The 23,676-nt window shown below is 31.2% G+C and overlaps 3 protein-coding genes across 4 annotated transcripts in view; 1 reads left to right on the forward strand and 2 right to left on the reverse strand.

Annotated features, from left to right (window-relative positions):
- Positions 1-2,603: 2,603 nt before the first annotated feature.
- Positions 2,604-13,019, forward strand: LOC131937565 (uncharacterized). Of its 2 annotated transcripts, none has more exons than XM_059295097.1 (5): positions 2,604-2,776; positions 7,000-7,306; positions 7,719-7,908; positions 8,601-8,725; positions 12,307-13,019. In XM_059295097.1, exons 2-4 carry the CDS (start codon positions 7,002-7,004, stop codon positions 8,709-8,711), a joined length of 606 nt encoding a protein of 201 aa, XP_059151080.1. In that variant the 5' UTR covers positions 2,604-2,776; positions 7,000-7,001; the 3' UTR covers positions 8,712-8,725; positions 12,307-13,019. The 2 variants fall into 2 exon arrangements, with proteins under 2 accessions (XP_059151080.1, XP_059151081.1); XM_059295098.1 differs by having other exon boundaries at positions 2,604-2,771.
- Positions 13,020-13,478: 459 nt separating this feature from the next.
- LOC131937564 (transmembrane protein adipocyte-associated 1 homolog) lies at positions 13,479-20,217 on the reverse strand. Its single transcript, XM_059295096.1, has 11 exons — positions 20,135-20,217; positions 17,872-18,182; positions 17,604-17,736; positions 17,395-17,484; positions 17,052-17,124; positions 16,862-16,941; positions 16,020-16,157; positions 15,365-15,425; positions 14,763-14,865; positions 14,388-14,468; positions 13,479-14,244 (listed from the first exon to the last, which is right to left on the reverse strand). The coding sequence occupies exons 2-11, from the start codon at positions 18,048-18,050 to the stop codon at positions 13,983-13,985; spliced, it is 1,200 nt and encodes a 399-aa protein (XP_059151079.1). The 5' UTR covers positions 18,051-18,182; positions 20,135-20,217; the 3' UTR covers positions 13,479-13,982.
- A 2,790-nt stretch (positions 20,218-23,007) lies between these two features.
- The window catches only part of LOC131937540 (dynein axonemal heavy chain 3), a 33,581-nt gene continuing 32,912 nt past the window's right edge, over positions 23,008-23,676 (reverse strand). The window contains exons 64-65 of the mRNA XM_059295055.1: positions 23,390-23,450; positions 23,008-23,165 (exon numbers count right to left, since the gene is read on the reverse strand). Of these exons, the coding sequence (XP_059151038.1) occupies positions 23,020-23,165; positions 23,390-23,450 (207 nt within the window). The 3' untranslated portion in view covers positions 23,008-23,019. The remainder of the gene's footprint in view (positions 23,166-23,389; positions 23,451-23,676) is intronic.

Raw genomic sequence — 23,676 nt, forward strand, 5'->3', positions numbered from 1 at the left:
GTGGAGGTACAGCGAGTTTCTTTCAAGTTTCTATGCGGAGGGGGGAGGGGGAAGTACATCTACCACCCACTATCCCCAATAGTAGAAAAAATGTTTTAAAAACCACTGTGTAGGTGTAAATAAAGTATCCTTCAAACATGACCGTCCATGGGGCTTGTGCAGAGTTTCTTCCAGTAATCTCTTCGGGGTGGGGGGGGGGGGGAGGTCTACCGCACACCCCCCACCCCGAACGAAATGGAATTTATATAGGCAATATATGCTTTTAACGGTGTCCGCCCCCCCCCCCCGGGAGAAAAAAAGTCTGGAAGAAACACTGGCCTTGTGAAGTAGAGTTCCCCTGTTTCTGTGACCTCGGCATGCGAAAGGATATTGTCGGCACTGTGCCCAGGCGCCCCTTTTCTTGCTCCAACATGAGTCAGGTACCCATCAGAGCTGGGTCGTCTCAAAGAAACTTTCGGTTTGTACGCAGGTGTAGTGACACATATTCAGCGCACATTTTATATATATATATATATATATATATATATATATATATATATATATATATATATATATATATATATATATATATATATATATATATATATATATATATTGTGCGCTGAATATTTGTCATTACACCTCCGTACAAACCGTATAGCCTTTATATGAAGAGGTCCAAATAAGTGACCGTATGTAAATGTAATGTTCGCTTTCAATAAGCAACTGTGAATTACTCACGCAATAAACTCACAGCAAAGATAATTAAAAGCCTTCGGTAATTGTGATATTTAATACTTGCCCTTGTAACGTGTTATATTTTTTAGTTTTTTTACATAGTTGAAATACGACTCCACTGTCCTAAAAATGCTTCCAAGGGGTGCGCTTCCCTCCCCACCTCATGGGTGCCCTGTCACTAAACGTTTCCAACAAAACGGCCCTGACTTATTCGTTATTGGCCCTGACAAAACGACCTAGAAGAAAACGACATTGTCAAAATAGACCCGAAAAAAAGGGGTCCTTAAAATAAGGCAAAATGGAGAAAAGTATTGCCGAAAATAGATTTTCAACAAAAAGGTTCTCATCAAAATGACCGCCGACATATTGTCTCCCCACAAAATCAACTCCAACATATTGGACACAGATACATAAACTATCAACTACACGCAGTTCTTGCATCCACTACCAGTGTGACCAAGTGTTGGAATAATTATAAGCTGTGAACAGTTGCGTTCAGATACAGTTTACCAAAGCGTACCTCTCTTATCAAAGCTTAAGTAAACGACGTTGTGTTTTGGATCAAATACAAGCATAAAAATGTAGGTGATAAACTACAAGCATATTGAAAGTACATGCCTTTCGCCCCCAATCCACTGCCACTTACCTAGAATAAAGTCGACCTTAGTTGAACATCCCATCACCTCTTTCTAACGGGACATCATACGGATGAACATTAAAATTTGAATAAAAAATACTATTTTTTAATAGTCTAATTGTTGGGACCGTATTAACGAAGACCCTTTTGTCGGGAGTCGTATTTACTGGAGCCTTTTTGCCGGGAGTCGTATTTACGGGAGCCTTTTTGCCGGTAGTCTAATTATTGGTGAGGTCCGCTTTGGGTGGTTTCTGAAATGACGGAAGCCCATTTGGCTAGTTTATTCCATGCATCTCTTCCGGGTAGGAGGGGGGGGGGGGTGTGACGACGACACACACACACGTCCACTGCCACCCCCCCCCCTCGAGAAAATAGAAGAAAATAAACTTTTACAGAAAATATATAGTTTAGCCAAGGTCGTCCGGAAATTTTAGTTCGCCCACTCCATAATTTCAAGTGCCCTTCCTTCGGAGAAAAATATCTGTGGAAAAAACACTGGATTTAAAGTAGCTATTTTTTTCGGGGCCCCTTCTTTTGTCACGGTGCGTCTTGACGCTCACCCATGTGCCTCCCGTATCTCCGCCTATCTTTACCCCCCCCCCAAAAAAAAAAAAACAGCCGCGTAAGATTTTCGGTTTTGGGGCATACATTTTTGACTGAATTTTCGTTTTATAACTTACAATCTATTTAGCCTTCAAGTAATTTACAATATAGGCTATTTACCTACATCTATATACAGATCAGCACTGACCAGTGTTTCTTCCAGACTTTTTTCTCCGGGGGGGGGGGGGGGGGCGGACTTAAATTTTTGGGGGAGGGAGGCGGGGCGGACACGGTTAAATGTATATATTCTATATAAATTCCATTTCGTAGTCCCCCCCCCCCCCGAAGAGATGCCTGGAAGAAACTGGCACTGACCAACTAAGCACTGGCCGTTGGGTCTTATTGGTAAGTAAGGAATGGTGACTGGTTGCTTTTTTTTCTCTCTAAAAATAAGCAAGCCTATGATTTTATTTATGTCCTCTGTTCCATTTATAACGTCTTTTGCCAGTGTATATATATATATATATAAATAAAATATTGGCCTAGATCTATATGTGGCAGGCAGTTTACAATAGAACTTGTAGTAAAATACAAATCCCTTCCCTTATATTTTATTACCGGTAATTAGATTAGTTCTCGTGGTTATTGATAAACTTAGTTCAAATAACGGATCAAACGAGGCTGAGACGACAAGTAGCCTAAGTAGCCTTAGCGACGCTTACACCACGTGACCTATTTGAAATGGGCTATATTGATAACTGACTCTTAACAGTGGTTTAGTCAGAGAGCTGATAAGAAGTTTGTTTATGGCTGTGTAACAATAAAAGAGCTCGTTGAACAGAGGGGAAGATTAAGTGTGTTCAATATTACACAAGTAAGGTAAAATATTTAAGTTCCTACTGTTTTCATACTTATGAAACTTATTTTAAATTTTACTTTATTTGGTAATCTATCCGACTATCGTTTTAGGTACGTAAAATCGCCCGCGACTAGTAATGTGAAAAACAGGTGACTCCTTAAATTTTAATAATTATTTCACATTTTGAGGAGGATTTATGTTTTGAAAAATACAAAAATGTTTCCTTGTTTCTTTTATGTACCTGTTTTTAAAAAATTGAATTAAAACTTTTCAGTAATAAATGAAGACTAGCGATGTTTACAACAGATGCAACCATGCTCATTTACTATAGTAGCCATCTTGTTTATTTTTTTATAGTAAACTTATAGCGCAAGATTCAGGGGAAGCCACTCTAACTTACAGATGGCCGCTTTTATATAGCAAATCCTGCTCACAAACACTGCTGTTTAAATATAATTTCTTGCCTATATTGATATATTTAGCCATTGATTTAGGTTTATTATTCATTTATCTATAATATTTGACACCAAAAAAAAAATATATATCACAATATACTTCTATTAAAGCCTTGACAATGAGTTAACTTTTTAGCGCAATTTCCATACGGACAATTGCGATTATTAACTCGTCATTTCTGGATGTATGAATGGATGTATGGATGGATGGATGTGTGTCCGCAGCTTTAAGTGGTATCTCCTCCTCAACGAAGCAATATCGAGGACTAGTTCCAAAAGCAAATATGTTAAGCAAGTTCCAAGGATGATTGTGGGCCAAAAAAATTCCCGGAATTCCTTCCTGGATTTCCCGGAAAAGCCAAAAAACCTCAAACAAATGCAGTTTTTGCTCCATATCTCGGCAACCAGACCACTTAGCGACTTGAAACATTTACCAATCGATTCCTGCCATAATTTAAACCAATATTGTCGAAGAAAGTTTTCAAAAATATCCTTTTGTTCGGTCACAAAAATTTTTAAAATATATTTTAAACTGAGCATCTTGTAGGCCTAGTTTTAATTTAAACTGAGCATCGTGTAGGTTTTTAGCGCAAAGTGCTGAGGTTCGAAAGGATTTTACCATAGCGAATGAGCGGAGGTTCGAAAGGATTTTTACGTAGGTCTGTGAATTCTAAAAAATTAATTAAGGAAATTGCGCTTAAATTGTCACTAGACTTTTTATTAACTTGTTTGTACATTACTAGCCGCGGGCGATTTTACATACCTAAAACAATAGATTACCCTTTATTTTAGTCAATTAGTAAAGTGTAAAGTAAAGTTACTTTACTAACTAACTTACTAAATTAATAAAACAAGTAATACTAGATCTATACCTAGAATCTAGTATCTAAGTATATCTACTATATATACTATTACTATAACAGTATTAGATTCGACTGTATTGAGTACTACTATCTATTATTATTGATATTAATAATATATTATTATTATTACTTTATTATTTACTTAAAGACTTGGTAATAGTAATGATAGATGATAATTAATAATTATTAATTAAGCTTACTAAAACTAAAAGTGGGACGGCATGGTCAAATCGTAGAGTGTTTGGCTGCTAGCCTGAAGGTCTCAAAATCAGATAGAGATTCTGGCTTTAGGAAGTCCCCGAATCCACCCAACTGTGATAGGTATGTGACTTACATTGGGAAAAGTAAAGTCGTCTGAGCATAGTGCTGACAACACCATCCCTTCATAAGCCGAGGTCATGAAACATATGTACTCAACATCATCTTTGCAATGGATCACTAGGACGACTAGGTCTCAAGAGTAATCTTTACTTTACTAAAAAGAATAAAATATTAGGCTATTAGCCAATATTAGCTTATGTATAATAACCCGATCTTGTCCAGATAAGCACGTAAAAATGTTAACCCTCATCCATTATAAAAAGAGGATATGAAACTTGTACTTTTAGATTTTATTGAAGAGTATGAAAGTGGGACATGTGATTAATAAATTGCATGAAAAGGTCTGTATGTTGTATCTAACCCTAGATGGATAAGAATTTTTTTTATGCTGTACTTTTCAATATTCAAATCCCTGGACATCAGAAATAGGTCACAAGTGGTGGTCTTAACTTTTCGACAGTGCACTTTATGCATTAGTGGCGGTGCTTATCTGAACAAGATCATAACAACCTAGTCATTAGGATTACATAGCCCTAGCCAGTAATACATCTAGCCAATAATACTAAACTACCACTCTGTAGGCTAAATTGACTTTATGAGGTTACGTACAGTCATACATAAAACAGAGCTAGTTGCAATGCCAGTCTGTTATTTATAAGGAGGGGAATGTTGGAGGAGTTGGGAGCTAGAACCTTCCATGGACCCTCAAAACGCAATGTTGTCTTACTCTAAGGTACAGCAATTATGCATAGCCTACATGATGATTTTAAAGTTTTGAACATCATAAAAACAAGTTTTTAGTCTAATAATTGTTATGAAAGATATAAAAATATAAATAAATTAACATTTATCCTATTTTTGTGTGGGATGACGTGACCTAGCAATAGAGTGCTAGACTGTTAACCTAAAAGTTCTCAAGTTCAAATCCTGGGCTCCAGCAAAGAGCTCATTTGGCATGGTCAATAAACAGATGAACTCTACTTCATCTGCCCTACCCTATGGATTATGTCTCAAAAGGGAGCTTTCCTTTTTTTTTTATCCTCCTTTTATCTATGTACATATAATATTCATGGGAAGCAGAAGCTTGATAGCTTAAAATGAATCCAAATATGCTTGGGAAATGCTGATACTAATTTTTAGCTGGTGGGACTCTGTGGTAAAGTGGCAAAGCACATGACTGTCTTGAAATCAGATTTTGGGCCCAAGTCCCTATAGAATGTCTCTGAGTCCAATAGCTATGTTACTGCTGTGTCTTTACTACTCAATTGCTTTTTTTTAAAATGCTGTTATTACATTGTTTTTTTTTTTAAATGGCCAATGTGAAAAAAGGCCTCTGTGCCTACTGTTGTTACCGTTATTGAATAAATTGAAATTGAATGAATTGAACAAGCATTGATTTGGGGAGATTAAAGGGGGCTGGCCATTAGTGCTGTGTGCTGACCATTGGTGATGACCATAAGTGCTGGCCATTAGTTCTGGCCATTAGTCTGTCATCACTTAAAAGGAAATAACCTAGGTGCATGTCATTTATGGACACTTTCCAAAGCCTAAAAATAACTCAAATGGTTGTTTTTTTAACACATAATAATTTAAAATCATTTCAAATAAATTTGCAGTGATGTTTATGATTAGTAAAATTTGATTAAAATATGTAATTCTAAAGTAGGATTAACATCATATGATTATGATTTTTGTGTGTGTGGCATATACCAGAATTTTTAAACAAACTCTATTATCAACTTCATATAGAAAAATACATCATACACTTTTTATGCGTGTATAATTCTATTAATTGGAATGTGTGTTATCTTAGCTAATACGTTAAAAAATAGCTGCCACTTCTTATTTAACGTAAAATAGCAGACAACATTCCACTTTATCAAAATCCCTGTTTAAACCTGAAGTTATTGAACTCATATCTGTAAGAGCCTTTGGCTGTATTGATTATTTCACTAGGCCTCCTTTGTATGGATTATTGATTTTTACTCAATGAAAAGGAGAGTATTGAGCTAGGGTATAATATTTTCATTAAATGTGCACATGTGTTAATCAATCTATTCTTATTGGTTACAATTCAATGAGTTCATAGCATGAGCAGCATAAGTAATGAAATACTGCATTTTTTACCATAGTAGGACAAATAGCTGCATCTGTTTCTTAGCCAACAAGTTTAAGGCTATTTAATGATTCCATATTTTAAATGCTGCCTATTTAAATAATAGATAACAGTATTATAAAAACACACCAGTAAGTCAAGGTTGCGATTGACAATAACAAAAGATGTGAAATACATCAATTTTATCGACAAATGATAAATCATTATCTAAATTCATCACACAAAACTCTGCAATTTATGTTTGGTTATCTTAGGTTTTAATTTAAATGTTTTTAATTGAGAAAATTGCTTAAATTGAAAATTCACTCAAATTTTGTTGAAAGTTACGTTAGGTGTTTTGATATAGCATACAAATTTAAAATATTGTGATAGTTTTTAATCTAGATTAAGCTCATGATAATGAATTATAACTTGTTACATTTACAAATATAAGATTTCAGTTAAAGTATCTAAATACTAAGAGGTTTTGAAAAACTTTTTTCTTCCAGCCATGTCCAAATTACCCAGAATTACCCCAACTTGCACCCCAAGATCTGTTTCTGCTGCTGCTTCATACGGACCCTACCCACCTCCAGAATTAACATCCACATGGAACCAGATGAAATTCCCCCCAAAAATCAACCCCCTAGCTCCGCCCCCACCTAGGAAGAGGTTGTATGCCAGCTGGGAGACCACCCCACAACACTGGCACAATGACAGGAGGAGACTGATGATGCAGCAGAAGGAGCATGAGAGATATCACTCGGCCTGGTCCACACCTTTCTACGGCCCCCCAGCAGATAAAGAAGCTTACAGGTGAGGTCTTTTTGTTTTTCAATTTGTGTAATAGAAGCTTACAGGTGAGGTCTTTTAGTTTTTAAATTTGTGTAATAGAAGCTTACAGGTGAGGTCTTTTTGTTTTTCAATTTTTGTAATGCCATTTATTTTTATTATCACTGCGCAAGAGTGAATTCAATCAATGTTAATGACTTAGGTAGCTGTTCACTGATTTAAGACAAGTACATTAGGCAAACAGTCAAAACTTTCCTACACTGCAAAAATAATAAAAAAATATTTTGTAGTAAGAAAAACAATGAACAAATCTGCTTTTATAAAGTGAACTGAAATGTTTAAGAAACAAATTAGATGAACTATAGGAAATTATAGCTAAACTTATTTTAAAACTCTAATTTATTAAAAATGTTCAAATTTTAAAATGTTCTTTTAGACGACATTATCGCCAAGTACTAAAACAGCAGATGTCAGATGCTGATGAAAAGAAAAGAACTGACTTACAGTCCAAAGTACATGAAAGTGAGGCTGCTGTAGAATTTGATAGGCAGTGCAAAATGAAAGACTTTCAGGATATAGTTAAAAAGTATAATTACCTCAAAAATTTCAGAGATGACAACAAAATGGTAAGTTCAGTTTTGATACAGAAAATATCCAGTTCTGTGTAGTAGAACATTTTCTTCCATTATTACATAAATAAAAATAAAATATTTAATAAGTTTAGCATGCCGTAAGCTTAAAAATAAGTACATGTTAATATTTTGTTTCAACATCCAAATAGAAAATTCCCTTCTCTCCCCATTCTTTACTACATTTTCTGCATTGATTCACTGTGTTTAAAAAAAACGAACAGTTTTTCAATAGTGCAACTAGTGCTTGTTGTTTTGTTTAGCAGCTGAGGTAATCTCCAATACCAAATTGGTAAAATTATGTTGAGTTTAACATTGTAATAATCATTTATCACATTTAGGAAAGCAGAGAATATATTTTGATGAGGACATTGGGCTTCGATCCTCATGAGTCTATGATAAGCATCATATCAAAATCTTTGTTTATTGACTATTTCATTATTGGTCTCTAATTAGGCTACAATTATATTATTATGAATAGCAGCATCACTCATAAATCAAAAAATTTAATTCAAAATAATTTGTGATGTAAGCCTTTTTTCCTCCTGACCCACTAGGTGCAAAGAAACATTCAATAATGGCTGGTCTTTAAATATTCTAAATAAAAATACCAATATTAACAATACTATGTTTAAAAAAAAAATTTTTTTTAATCCAGATAAATAAAGATTATTTTTTTATGTTAACAGTTCATGGAAGAAAGCTGGGAAAAATCTAGAATAAACAAGATAATGACAGATAGATATGACAGAGAAATGCTGAAGTACAATCCTATCAACTGGAGTGGTACTTTGTCTTAAAAACTGTTTGATAGGTAATTGGTTCTACCATTAAGTGTTATACCTTCAAAGCCACATTGATCAACCAATTCAAAGCCACTTTGATCTGCCAAAACTGTCTTGCTTTTTTGAAGCATGAGAAGAATCTTTTTTTTTTCAAATAGTGATACATTGTTTTCTCAAATGATGTGGTGAATATTAATGCTTAAATGTGTTCATTTTAAAATCATTTTAATGATTATTATTTTAAAGTCTGTGTTTGCTAAGTGTGTAATTGTGCAAAAATAATATGAAAGCTATGCTAAAAATAAGTCTCATGCTTATTAACAAAATTTCATATCAAGTATAATTTTCTGTGTAACATATTATTTAACTATTATAATCCAATTCAAAATATTAAACTGTTACCAAGCTGTATCCTGTGATATATACATTATTTTTATTTTTTAAATCTATTTTTACTATTTGCCAAATGAACCACACAGTATTTTTACTTTTGTTTATCATTCTCTATATAATTCAAAAGATTAAAAATGCTATATTATTTGCACCAAAATTAGTCTTTTATACTTTTTTTTTACAATGTATTTATATATACAGAATAAACCACTAAAGTATTTCCTTGTTATTTCTATTTCAAACTTTTTAATTGCTGTACAGAGCTAAGGAATCTATTTTCGTTTAGCTTACTTTTTGTATTAAAAGTCAACACTGTGTTTTTGTGGATTCAATACATACTCTTCTTTTTAAACATTGTAGCTATCCAAGATTTTGGTGAGAATGATGAGTATCTAAAGGGTATTGGGGGGGGGGGGGGGGTCCCAGACACTATATCATTTATGGCCAACCACTATATTACATACACAATGATAACACATGTCTGCTTCAAAAAATATATGGGAAATTTTAATAATTAACATTTTATGTAATATATACTATAATCACAAACTGTTTGGTGATGGTGAAGCTGTAATTCTGTGATATTTTTAACCTGTTTACATTAAAATTAACTCAAGCTTTTGTTTATCTTGACTTATTAAAACAAAAAGAGATGTAACACATTTAAGCTACGACTTCTATGGTCATAATGGTGTTTGCAGTAAATAAAAGTTAAACAAGTGAAATGCTCTTCCCAGATAGGACTAATGTTGTTTCTCTGCCCATATGGAAAGTTGATTTGTTTTTATGCACAAATGAAAATTGTTATTGCTTTTTCTGCTCCATTATTAGCCAGAAAATATGACCACATTTAATAAACATCAAAATTTCTTGAATCCATTTAAATTTTTATGGAAAACTTATCCCAAGATAGTATTTTAGAGGATAATTAGGTGTGTGCAGGTTAATTATTATAAACTAATTTCTATTAAAAGCCTTGGAGTTGTGTGACAATTATAGTTGTGTGAAAATCTGTACTTATTTTTTTCTACAAAGGTTTGTGCTTATCTTGCATTGAGAATATATTATAATCATACACAACAGTATTATTTTAATAGCACATGTTACATATTTGCAATCATTAACTTAGTTTATTTTTTATCAAATTTAGTTTCTATATTTAGTTAGAAATTCAATTGCATAATGTAGAATATTCCTTGCATTCCAGACTATCAATATGAATAATTTTCATTAATTTTTAAGCTCATTTATCATAATTAACTAGATCAAATTTTATAAAAAACATTTTTAAAAAAAACAATTCGATACAATTAGATATTGTATTCTTGTAAAGATTTTGAAAACTAAAAAAAGGTAAAATCATGATATAGCGAAAAATGTTTTACTTTGCAAATATATAATTAATTGTTTGTAATGTTTGTTTTTTTGTTTACCTTCTAGAAAATGCAAATGTGATGCTTTGTTTAAACTGGGTGTAAAATAAATTTTGTAACTTCTTTTTGTCATTCAAACATGTGTGTTCTAAGTTCTCATATGACGGGTAAAATAGATTAATTGGTTAAACTCTATTTTAGCATAATTTATTTGCTACCAATTTCCCAAAATCAAAAGGGTACAATATTTTTACAAAATGTGTAACTGTGTTTGTGGATATTGATCTTCCAACCCTCAATGTTATAAATATGCTAGTTACAGTATTTCTGAAGATAAATTTCTAAATGTCATGGAGTATTCAATGAAGGGGGAAAAAAATTTCTTTAAGTATATCTGAAAGCTGATTTCGCACACAAACGAGAAACATTTTCATATTTAAGCATTCATTGTTATGATTAAAATTAAATCAAGAACTGGTTTTAATTCTTCTGAAATTGATTATATTTAAATATTTTTATTACAATATTTTTTTATATTATAGTTGTATTAGTTATTTACATGACATGGGGGGATGTTTTCTTAACATTTTGATAGTTTCATGGTTTCCGTGTAATTTTAATAAAACACGTTAAAAGGGAGGTGAATACAAAGCTGTATTTTGAAATGGAATACAAACATTAAATTTTTGAGATAAAATTATCATTAAGAACTATTTATAATCAAAGTTTTTTGTTTTTAATTACAAGTTTACACAGCAAGAGTCAACTTCACTACTAAATAATGTTTAAACATATGCAGATATTTAATATATATAAGTAGATTTTGTATTATTTTGGTCAAGACATCAACAGATAGCTTAAAACTTGTGAGAAATGTATTGATTAAAAACTACATGATTTCATTAAAAAGATATTAAATCAAATTAATATTACTAATCTAAATGACTGATCACACTTGTTTTCCTTTCACTGGTAAGTTCTAGCTAAACAAGATCATAACAAACAAAGTAAGCCATCAATTTATTTATAAGTATAAAAATATAACAGAATTTTGATAGAACAAGGAATGCTTATTATTAATTATTTAAAAAGTACAATTTAAATTGCCACAATACAAATAATTTTAGCATTTGAACTAACCAAACTTAATTTTTTTTAAATATCTATTCAAAAGCTAAATCAAGAACATATTGGATTTCCTTTAGGAAAAAAAATCTTGTATTTCTTAAAGTTAAAGTCAGTTTAAAGAAAATATATAATAAAACAATTTGACAATATATTTTCATGGCTAACTAAACAAATCACAAAATTAGTTTAAATTGGTCTCTTTCTCCTAAATGTTCTTTATTCATGATCATCATAAAAGTAGTTCTTCAAAGGAAGTTAGAATGATATAAAAAAAAAGATCTTTTAAACAATTTTTTTTAAAAAGTACACAACCTAACATATTTATTTTTGTAGTATGGTTTTAATAAAAAGAATAAATGATTATAAATAAAGTATATAAATAATTAGAAACACCAAAAAAAAAAATGAATTCCTTAACTAACACAAACTATATATTATTCTTCATAATTAATTTCCTTTTATTTACTCTATATAACTAACACATAGTTTGGTTAGTAATCTAATTATTATTATACATTTTAAAATATAAAGAGAACTTTGTGATTAAAGAAAAGTTGTTCAAATTACAATTTTAAGGGATAAGTATCTATGCAAAATGTGTTGTATTATTGAGCCAATTTGTAAGCAAAATGCTGAACTCCTTGTTACATTTCACTTTACAATACCTGTCAGGCTGAAAACTAACAACTTATTTTATCTGAAACCAATTTCTTCAGGCTTTCACCTGGTGCTATGTGTGAAAATATCTTCAAGAATGTCCAACAAATGAATGGAAGTGTAAATAGCTTTCAGGCCAATGTCCAGCGCCCACTCCCTACAACAGCCAGGATACAAACATCTTATCTCAATCTACCTTGCTGTCAAACTTACCTTTTGAAGGCTATACTTGTGTTTCTTTGTTAGGTTATTAAAAATGCATTGATCAATTATTATAAAGTGTATGATTTTATTAGAAATGTAAAACAATAGTCTTTTAAGTCATATTTTTAAAGAGAAATTGAAATTGATTTTAAAATTTAACATTTGTAAGATAAGCTGGTATAAAGATGATTTATTATAGACTACTAAAACAAATTACCAATTACCAACACACATTCATAAGGGAAGACAAATTACATAGAAAATATATTAACTAAATTGGAAAGTATAAATAAAAAGGAAAATCAAAAGTTAGGCAGCTAGTTTGATTCTGTATGAAACCCCAGCAACTGAAGTATAAACAAACATTTGTTAACATTCAAGAGGATTGTCAGGGTCATGGAAAGTACAAGTAAAGATGACTCTATAGTGCAATGGGACAATTTTACTGTAGTACAGTGTAAGGTCATTAGCTTGGGCATTTAAAGTAGTGCTTCCAAACCTTGAAAATATTTCATTCACTTATGTTTTCTCATGCTTACAATAAAAATAGTTTTCACTTTTATTTTTGCACCGGTTTCAATAATAAATTTGATTTGTTTTTACACATGGATTATAAGTTTTTAACAATAATAATATGAGAGACGAGGCCAGACCTTAAGGGAGCAACATAAAACTAGCAGTTTAAAAATGGAAACTGTATTAAAAAACAAGTAGATAAATGTGTACCATCCATGTACAATTGAATGACAGAAAGTAAGAAAAATTACAGAGTTTGGAGAATATAAACTGCTTTCTAAGAAGGACAAATTTAAAATATTTTTCTCAGAATTTTATTCACAATATGAAAGTGAAAAATATCACCAAAAATTGCCTGGAAATACAAATTTAATGAAACATTGGGGAATTTAACAAAATTAGAACAGGCCAAACCTTTGTTTAATATCACAGAACCAAATATGCTTGTTATGAAGATGGATGGATGACCCAAATGCAGGACGTTTATAAAAAAATTGAAGTAGAGATAGAAGAATGTTTACAAAGGTAAAGTATAATATATAAAATTAACATATTTTAAAACAAGTGATTTCCATTTTATATCTGAAGCAATCCTGACTGCCGGAAGTATTACAAATACAGAAGGTTAATTAAACCATAAAATAATAAATATTAAAATATTTGTTTATATTAAATAAACAGGACAATGTACAGAATATGATAAATAAAAGCTTATTTACAGTCTGTGTTATGATATAAATAAAAAAAAACTTGAAATGAACACAAAAATAGTTGTCCGTAGCAAAAACAAAAAGCCTCCATGCACATAATCAACTGAAATGTCTAGCATGAAAGCCAAGATTCTTATCCTTCTTTTACACAGAGAAGTAAAGGAACTAAATATTATTTCACTTATTTTTTGTATACACTCCCAAGTATATTTATATTTACACATGCCAAAATGACTGTCTTTAGAAGCTTTTTAGTTTAAAAAAAAGTTTAAAAAATATACACATACATTATTTTCTACAAAACTTTAAGTTTCCACAGAAATGTTATAAAAATCACTATTGACAGAATAGCTATTCCTGAAAGAAGAGTTAGCATCTGAAACTGCGCTACCCCTAGAAGCGGCTCTGCTAAACTGTACATCAAAGTGGGTGCTATCATAGGAATAGATTGGTGACATGTCATCCTGTTTGCCCCCTGCACCATTGCTGTAGGGCAGGCTGACATGCTCATCATCAATCACATCTTCCTGGTGCTTGTAAGAAAACTGTAGTCCTGTTTGGGCAGCTCTGTTAAACAAGGCACACACACAAAATTTAATATGACAGATTTTTGTCCAGGAAATTATGAAGATAAAATGGTCTATTTTTAAGCTGCGCTGCATTAAACTTAGGTAATTAATATTTTTGTTCCTAACTTGATGAATACTCACTTGAAAAATTTCCAAAGAAATACCCCATAAACCAGTGGGATGTAAAATGAGAAATACAGATATGTTGTGGCATCAACAACACTGGAGATAAGACACAGTGTACAAATTAGTAAAAACATTTTCATTTTAAAATGTTAAAATACATTTACTGATTTTTCAGGGGGTGGGAAAATATTCAAATTTAATTTCTAAAACAAAAATAACAAGATGAGGACACTGTTCAGTGGAGAAACCATCACCACTCATCTAGTATTCCCTCATGACAACACTTTCTTTACCTAATAACTTAACAGGTAGCTAGTATGTTTTTTAACCAATCAAATGATTGCAATAAGGATCAAATGACATGTTATTACAAATTACAAGAAAGCTTACCAAAGACTTTGTGGAATCTCCATATAAACAAGCAAACTGGCAACAGCCTGAACCAAGTTCAGAGCAGCCAAACTCAAACAGTAGTAGTAAAACAGGCGCTTTGCTGAAATTTACCATTGGAGTTGTTAGAATTTAATGTAAGCATTTGACAACATTAATCACAGGTAACCATCTGTTTACGGTGTCACAGTAAAGACTTGCTAGATGCTGCATATTATCTATAATCGTGCATTGTGAACTGCTGTAAATTGAACCATCATAAACTGACAGTGGCTTAAGGGCTTTCCTACTAATGACTGCCGGCTGCCTTAAGTTGCAGCTTTGTGTGATACATTTTTAAAACTCACCCCCTGAAAACACCACTGTAAACCAATGTCTGTATGTACTGGTGTCTAATGTATCTTTGACTAAAAGCACTGGACTTGTCTGTCACATTTGTTTATATGAAAATTGAGAGTACAACTAACCATCAAGTGTCAGTTAAAGATGCATTGGAAAAATACCTAGCCACAGGAATTTCTAGAATACATTTTTATAAAATGTGTTCACATTTCTAAAAATAGCTCACAATTAAAAAAAAAACCAACATGGTTTCAGCTTACTTGGCAATAGAAACCTTTCCTTAAGCCTTGTTAATGGCAACAATGCAATGACTGTGTACACCTGAAATAAAGGGACAGGGTGGGTTAGGGTTGAAAGGCAGGTTTAAAAATTTTAATCTGATTACATTCACAGACCATGTAAGTAGTTTACTTTATGTCCATTGGGGAATTGCATACTATATTATATGCATGGAATGGCATGGTCGGGTGGTAGTGCACTCAACTGAAGGACATCCCTGAATCTGCACAGCTCTGATGGGTACCTGGCTTATGTTTGGAAAAATAAAGTCGGCTGGGCATAGTGCTGATCACACCATGTCTTCATAAGCAAATATCAAGAAACCTATGAACTCTACTTCATCTTCCCTATGGATTGTTAGGTCTGAAAGGGGATCTTCACATTCTATATTATATGCATTTATTCTACAACTCAAAAAGTGTTTAAAAAATGTAATAAATAAAAATAAAAAGTTGCTTCCAGCCCAGGTTTTTCAATCCCACACCAATGTGTGTGGATTTATTGGCGGGTTTGTGGTCAAATATTATAACTCAGTTTTAATCTAATTTACCTATTTCCTCCTACTATACAGATCAGTGTATCTCTGATTACACCCAAGAATATCTAGTTTTGCTTCTTGTAATAAAAATGACTCACCAAGAAAAAGAAAATAGACGTGGTGAATAAGAAAATCATGCCACCCTGCGCAAACAGATCATAGCTTATAGTGCTGTTGCTGTTGTTGTTGTCTTTTGATTGGCCTGTGAATGCTGGATACTCCAACTCCAGGGTACCCTGAGAAAACAAAAATTTTCAGTGAAGCTTACAAGATGAGCTCAAGATTCAATTAACACAATGGTTAATAGTACTTTGTTAATGTATTGTTTTGGCTTATAAGCACAAGGATAAATTAAGTCAGTGGCTCAACATTCAACTAACACAATGGTTAATAGTACTCTGTTAATGTATTGCTTTGGCTTATAAACACAAGGATAAATTAAGTCAATGGCTCAAGATACAATTAACACAATGGTTAATAGTACTCTGTTAATGTATTGTTTTGGCTTATAAACACAAGGATAAATTAAGTCAATGGCTCAAGATACAATTAACACAATGGTTAATAGTACTCTGTTAATGTATTGTTTTGGCTTATAAACACAAGGATAAATTAAGTCAGTGGCTCAAGATACAACTAACACAATGGTTAATAGTACTCTGTTAATGTATTGTTTTGGCTTATAAACACAAGGATAAATTAAGTCAATGGCTCAAGATTTAATTAGCACAATAATTAATAGTAGTACTTTGTTAACTTGTTCTTTTGGATAATAAACTGAATGATAAATTATGGCCTAAGTCAAAGTATGTTGCAGCTACCAAAATGAAAAATAGCACTTTATTATGTTGTTTTAGCTAATAAACACCGAGTAAATGAAGTCACAGAATTTTGTATGTTTAGCTTCAGAAACAAAGCATTTTTTTTTTAAAGTCTATACCTGAATGATGGAGTATGCCAAAGCAACTGTAAAAGTGACCATTAAAACTCTTCTAATGCTTGTATGGCTGTCAAGGTGACCTATTGGAATTCAAAGGGGGAAATTATTTCTTATTTAAAGAAATTATCACTGATAAGAAAACTAAAGTAGATTATGAAATTCGAAATGAGTAAGTATAGTCAATATTTACCAAATCCAAGACCAAATATTACAACAGAGAGTTCTGTAGCCAACAGGAAAAATCTTAACACCAGCCACAACACCTGGAAAAAAATTAATTTATTTAAAGTTTACTCATGAGATAAATGAGAGATTTATTTAGTTAATACTAATTTTTCATTTGTTGAACTTTTAATTTATTCTTGTGTGTGTATATTAAAACCATTCAGAGTATATTCAATACTTAACCATATTAGTAGCATGCAAATTTTGTTAACTAAGGGAGATTTTATTAACCTACTGGTGAAGAGTTGGGGGTTTTAGAAATATTTTCTTTTTATATAATTATCAAAGCCATTTAAATGAGTACCAACTTTATCAGTGATATCTCCAGCTGGTAATGATGCATTCACTAACATTGAAACCACACATCTCAGCAAACTAATAACTGGAACAGCAAATATCTGAAATATAAAGATGGACAGTCTCAATCAGAGCAATAAACATTTTAGATGAATGAAATGTTTCTGAAAATGAGATGAGATTTTTAAATTTAAGCTTAAACTACAAAAATGTAACTTACCAGGCCATAAAAGGCTGCAAATATTGGGCTGTTACTTCCCCGTAGTTTTCCAATTGCTACTCGAAAGCTGTACAGCAAAAACAAAATGAAGAGAAAATTTGGGACTAGTATAAAAAGGTCCCACCATCGAACTCTGAAAAAGGAAATGAAAAGATTAATTGAAATTTATAGCAAAATTAGATTTTAGGTCTAACTAAATTTCAGCACAACAAGATATAAATCTTCAATTCAATAGTATTCATGTTATTATGTTTAATTAATTTCTTACCCTGAGTTTAGGATATCTGCTTGCAAAATCCATTTACAAGGTGGCAGGGTTATGTCTATGAATGGAATTGGTGAATTTGGTGGCTCATGATCTGATGTTTTGAACAACCAAGGAGTTGTTATTGGTGATGAATAATTTGATACTGAAGAATTGTTTTCCATAGATGTAAGGTTCGTCATTTTAGAAAATAAACATTATGTTGCTTTTGAAATATACACTTTTCTTTCAAAACAAGCAAAGTTCAACTCTATATCACCCAACTGCAAGCTAGTGTTATTTCCTTAGCAGACATGTACAAATCTCTGGTTCATCTGTGATCAAAAAGCTTGATTAGACAACAACAAAAATGAGTAGGTTTTAAAATAATGAGCAAAAAATAAGAAAAATATCAACAAAACTTTTTAATTCTTAGCAAGAACAACAGAGCTAGAAGCGTGGTTTTTTAAAAAAAATAATTAACTAATTGTCTGAAAACTAACCCTATCTCATTTTCAAAGAAAATTATTAGAAGAACTATATAATTAGGCCCTTCATCAAATATATTAATACTGTATAGGGGCCTAATGGAGATTAACTTTTATATCACTATCACAGAAAAACTTGTAGATTGATAAGAGATGAGTAGGATTAGTTTAGTCACAGTATGAAGAAGTTCAAAAATTAAAAAAAAATGCCATTGTAATGAATGGGTAGTGTAAGGATTTTTCTTTAAACTTTAATGCTTTACAGGCTCTTTGTTAGGTAGCATTAAAATTAATCTGTAATCTCATGTTAGTGTTAAAGCCAAATATCAACTTAGTATTATATTGAAGGTTAGGACAATGGCTATTTGGCAGTAACAATCAATACTACAGTACTACCAAACACTCACTGAAATAACCCCAATCATTAATTATAATACTCTAATTTGACATACTAGGGTGGACATAAAATACGAGACACAAAATGAGGTGATTTTAGAATCAATGTTATAAAAATTGCAAATTCAGAGAACTTAAAAATGATTTTTTTTAAGTTTAAAGGCTACATTTCTATTTATTTTCATCAAGCCCAAGTTACAACCTGATGTTTCACTTTTGTAAGATAAACATTGATTGTCTGTATGGGAACGGAACTCTGTGATTGATAGTCAAGTCATTTGTGTACAAAACTTGGCAGATAAAATTTTTAAATAATATAATGCTATTTTAAACCACATGACCTAGTTCTGCCATTTTGTTTACATTTTGTAAAAGGAAATTTATGCTAGCTTTATCAAATGTCATTGTTTAAGCCGCCATTACCAAATGATAACCAAATAGCTTTTGTTGTTTTTTTAAATTGTGTTTAAGGCTAATTACTGAAAATATTAAAATCTCAAATCATACTCAAATGCATCCACTCTTTTTTAAAGTCCGATCTACTAAGTAAATCTAAGTAATTAGTAATAAGTAAAATTTAAAAATAACTTAAAGCAAAGTTACTCAATAACTCAGTAAGTTGCAGATTGTAGATCTAACTAGAATCTAATTACTAAGTACTAAATAATAATACTAAATAAAAAAAAATTACTAAAATAAGTAGTAGGCCCTAAGTAGATTCGGTAATCTATCGTTTTAGGTACGTAAAATCGCCCGCGGCTAGTAATGTACGAAAAAGTTACCTCATTGTCAAGGCTTTAATAGAAGTATATTGAGATATATTTGTGTCAAATATTATAGATAAATGAATAATAAACCTAAATCAATGGCTAAATATATCAATATAGGCCAGAAATTAACTTTAAACAGCAGTGTTTGCGAGCAAGATTAGCTATATATACAGCAGCCAATTGTAAAATAGAGTGGCTTCCCCTGAATATCGCGCTATAAGTTTACAAAGAAAAACTTAAACAAGATGGCTGCTATATATAGTAAATGAGCATGGTTGCATGTGATGGAAACATTGCTAGTCTTCATTTATTACTGAAAAGTTTTAATTCAATTGTTTAAAAACAGGTACATAAATGCAACTTTGAAACATTTTTTAAAATTTCAAAACATAAATCCTCCTGAAAATGTGAAATAATTATTAAAATTTAAGGAGTCACCTGTTTTTCACATAATTATTAATTTATTAATTATTAATTTACTAACTAAACTATTTTAAAAACTAACGATAGGATAGTGTCTAGGCGTTCATATTCGTTTATTCAACATTAGATCTAGATATCTAGATCTATATCTAAACCCAGATCATCTAGATCTAGATCTAGGTCTAGATCTATTTCTTACAATCGACTTACAAAAAAAATCCAAGTCACAAGTGAATAAGTGTTCTTGTTTATCAACATCACTAAAATAACGGATGAGTCATTACCAACACCATTGGGTCAATCTATTTACCCCCACACCGTGAAATTTTATGAAAACTAAGCTAATTTTTAAAATAAAACATTCATTACTCTATAGTCTATCACCAACTTCCCGCAGAAGTAAATGTAAAAACAAATACCCAGATATATTGACTATATAGAAAAGGCGTCCTGTCACAGGGCATAATATAATAACATTAGGCCTAACATTTTAATTAATATTTTTAACCATAACAAGGCTGAATCGAATGTTAATGACAATGTCAGACAAAATTATTGTACTTTTCTTTTTAGAAATTAAAAATCAATAGGACTGAGTTAAAATAAATAGTAGAAAGGACTAAGCTCTCTTATGATTAAACCATCCTGGAAACAATTTTAAAAGCACCAAAGTAATGCAAACACCAGGCCTATATTGATGATTTAATATTTTAATCACTAAACAAATCACTGACACCATTTTAAATTGAGTATCTGAAAACAAATGTAGCTATTATGATAGGACAATTTACTTGTTTATAGCTTTAGACAAAGATTTTCATTCTTAAAAATATTCCCCATGTCAGTTAAACCTTTCATTCACACTAGATCTAGTAAGTCTGAGTACCCAACACCCCCCCCCTCATTTACACAAGCTGCATCTACCATCTGAATTTGCCTATTCTTGGCCATTGCATATAAATATGAAATAAATTTCAGAATTTCTTAAGTAAAAGACATTATTTTCTTTACTGGAAAGTTGGATTTGTTTTAAATATTTATTAATTAAAATCTTCATTCGTCTTCTTTGTTCTTAATTGTATATTGAAAAGGACTCCCTCCATCACAAGTAGGTACTAAGTTTCAACATGTTATACACCATATGGCCAATTGACTCCAATTTCAGCCTGCTTTTCTTTCTGAGTTTTTTTTGCTTTCATAGCCATTGTCCACCCAAGAACAATCTGCAAGGCAACAGCTGTTTGATTTAGAGTTTTCTCTCCTAGATGTGTTCCTGTCCCCAGGTACCAAGCCAGCTTCATCTGCCCAGGGGTACAAGTTAACCACAGGCTCTCCTGCCTGCCTGTGCTGTCACTAGTTGAAATAAAAAGTCTCTGTCCTGAGCATGGCCTACACATCTGGGTAGATTCTAGGTAAACTAAAGCTGGTATATAATGGATACTTGATTTGAGATAATATAATTAATCCTCTATTTTAAAAAAATTAACAAAAAACTAGTTGATTTGAGAATATTTTAATAACAGCTATTTAATAAATAAGAATATAAATAACAGTTGGCTCTACATGTGTTTTGCATTGTGGAAAGTATTGATGTTTTTGTGCACAAATGTAAAGAAAATTCAAAATAGTACATTGCATAAAATCACAGTAATGCTTGGGAAAGATAAAAAATGTAACATTACATATATGCCATACATGGGTGGCCAGATCAACATGAGTAGTCCTATATTTTATACACATTTTTATATAATTACATAAGTATGGCCACAAAATCAAAAGAGAACAACCATAAATCTGTATGTAAAATGAGAGGCAAAAGTCTGCCAGACAAGTGTGTAGACTGGTTGTAATCACTTCTATTTAAATATTAAAATATAATGGAGTGGATAGGCTACTTGACTAAAAAAATATTTAAGAAAATGAATTTTAAATTCTAGACATAAAAATGTTAAAAAATAAATTGATTCCTTTAAATGTCTTGGTTGATTTCTCAATTTGTTTTCAACAAATTTCTATAAAGAATAAAGATAAAAGTTTATTGTGTTATGTGTTTAAGATCCCTTGTGTGTTTTGTGTATCTGAAACTAGTTAGTCAACTACCGTTTATAATTCAAAGTGAAAGGATAAAAATGTATTCAGACAGTCAACACTTAATTGTGAAGAATACAGGAGTAATTATGTATTATGATTAAACATGTCTGTAAAATATCTTTAATTTTTATTTGATGAGAAAACAGAATAAGAAATAGAATTTAAATATGACCCAGAAAGGAAAAATATGCTTTTAAAAAATTATTTACATTATTATTGACATACTGATAATAAATATATATATATATAACATTTTTTTTTAGGAAAAAACATATTTTACATAACACTGCATTTAACAAAAAACTTAATAACATATAATACTTGGATGATTAAAAAAAACAGTGCTTTCATCAAAGAGCAAAGTGTATATAAAGAAAATAAAATGTCATTGAAATATACATTTTTTATAGTTTAATTATTATTTGAAATAAATGTTATATATTTATTGATTTTTATTGTATTATAAATGCTATACTTGAATTTGTTTAGATACAATTTTAATTTTTTAAAAATGTAATTACGTTAAAATAATGAAGGCAACATATTACAAAATAACTACATTTTAGTAAAACAGATACAAGAAATAATACAAGTGATTTACATCTCAAAATTATCAATTAAAATTATTAGACAAAAACTTCTTCTAAAAGTCTTAGTGAAATTAGTATTGTATTGTATCCAATGTGATATATATATATATATATATATATATATATATATATATATATATATATATATATATGTATATATATATATATATATATACATATATAGGCCTGTACCAATTAATAACAATCTTTATAGATATTAGTCTGCATATATTTATTGTTAAACAACTGTTAACATAAAATTCAGCTTTTAGAAAAAAAATATTACAGACCTATCACAAAATGATACAGCGCTATTTAATATTATTTGTCTCAAACATGTACTAGTTTTTACAAAGCGGGGGGGGGGGGGGGGGGGTGAAGGAGGAGGAGGGGGGAGAGATCCCACACAGGTAATTAATCATCCAACTGACAGAGCATGGCCACTCCCCTATTGATCCAATGGCTTTCAGGTTTGTCACTTAAAAGTGTCATGGTCAGCACATAGTTGGTAGAGTGACCAGTGGTGGACAGTACACCACGCCTTGCACTTGTCTTGTACACTGAAGAATAAATAAATAGTTTAATATATGTAATTGATAAATTGAGGTATGGTAGTAATATAAACCATTTAATATAAGTTATTACATACATTGGGGTAAGCAAATATTGCATCAAATTAAAACAAATGAGCATTGATTATGTATTGATGCAACTTTAAATGAAGAATGATCAACAATGTTTAGTACATTCTATTCACTGTGATATTCAGATTGATACTACTTACCTGGACAATGGTAGTAAGGTTTTTCTTCAAACTTGTTGCGCTCTCCTGGCTTTAGCCAAATCTAGTCAACAATTAAGGTATACCAACGAAAGCACTATAACATATTTCAATACACAATGACAGACAAAACTTCAACCAAAGATATGCCAACAACAACAGTAAAACACTCCAATACACAAGACAAAACTTGAAACAAAGAGAAAAATATGTCCAGAGATAAAAAATAACATTTCCTATCACAGAACTGAATAATTACCAAACAGATTGGAGTAAAAAGATGCATGATT

This window comes from Physella acuta, unplaced genomic scaffold (genome assembly GCF_028476545.2).
Source record: "Physella acuta isolate Inbredline_101_S28 unplaced genomic scaffold, ASM2847654v3 ptg000213l, whole genome shotgun sequence".
Lineage (NCBI taxonomy): Eukaryota > Metazoa > Mollusca > Gastropoda > Physidae > Physella > Physella acuta.

What these genes read in the sequence shown, in the direction of transcription:
- LOC131937565 (XM_059295097.1), top strand. Translation starts at nt 7,002, where the DNA reads ATGTCCAAATTACCCAGAATTACCCCAACTTGCACCCCAAGATCTGTT. An exon ending in GCAGATAAAGAAGCTTACAG is followed by an intron (nt 7,307 to 7,718) that starts GTGAGGTCTTTT and finishes ATGTTCTTTTAG; the next exon opens with ACGACATTATCGCCAAGTAC. An exon ending in TCAGAGATGACAACAAAATG is followed by an intron (nt 7,909 to 8,600) that starts GTAAGTTCAGTT and finishes TTATGTTAACAG; the next exon opens with TTCATGGAAGAAAGCTGGGA.
- LOC131937564 (XM_059295096.1), bottom strand. Translation starts at nt 18,050, where the DNA reads ATGACGAACCTTACATCTATGGAAAACAATTCTTCAGTATCAAATTAT. An exon ending in GCAGATATCCTAAACTCAGG is followed by an intron (nt 17,737 to 17,871) that starts GTAAGAAATTAA and finishes TTCCTTTTTCAG; the next exon opens with AGTTCGATGGTGGGACCTTT. An exon ending in GGAAAGGTTTCTATTGCCAA is followed by an intron (nt 14,866 to 15,364) that starts GTAAGCTGAAAC and finishes GGTAAATTTCAG; the next exon opens with CAAAGCGCCTGTTTTACTAC.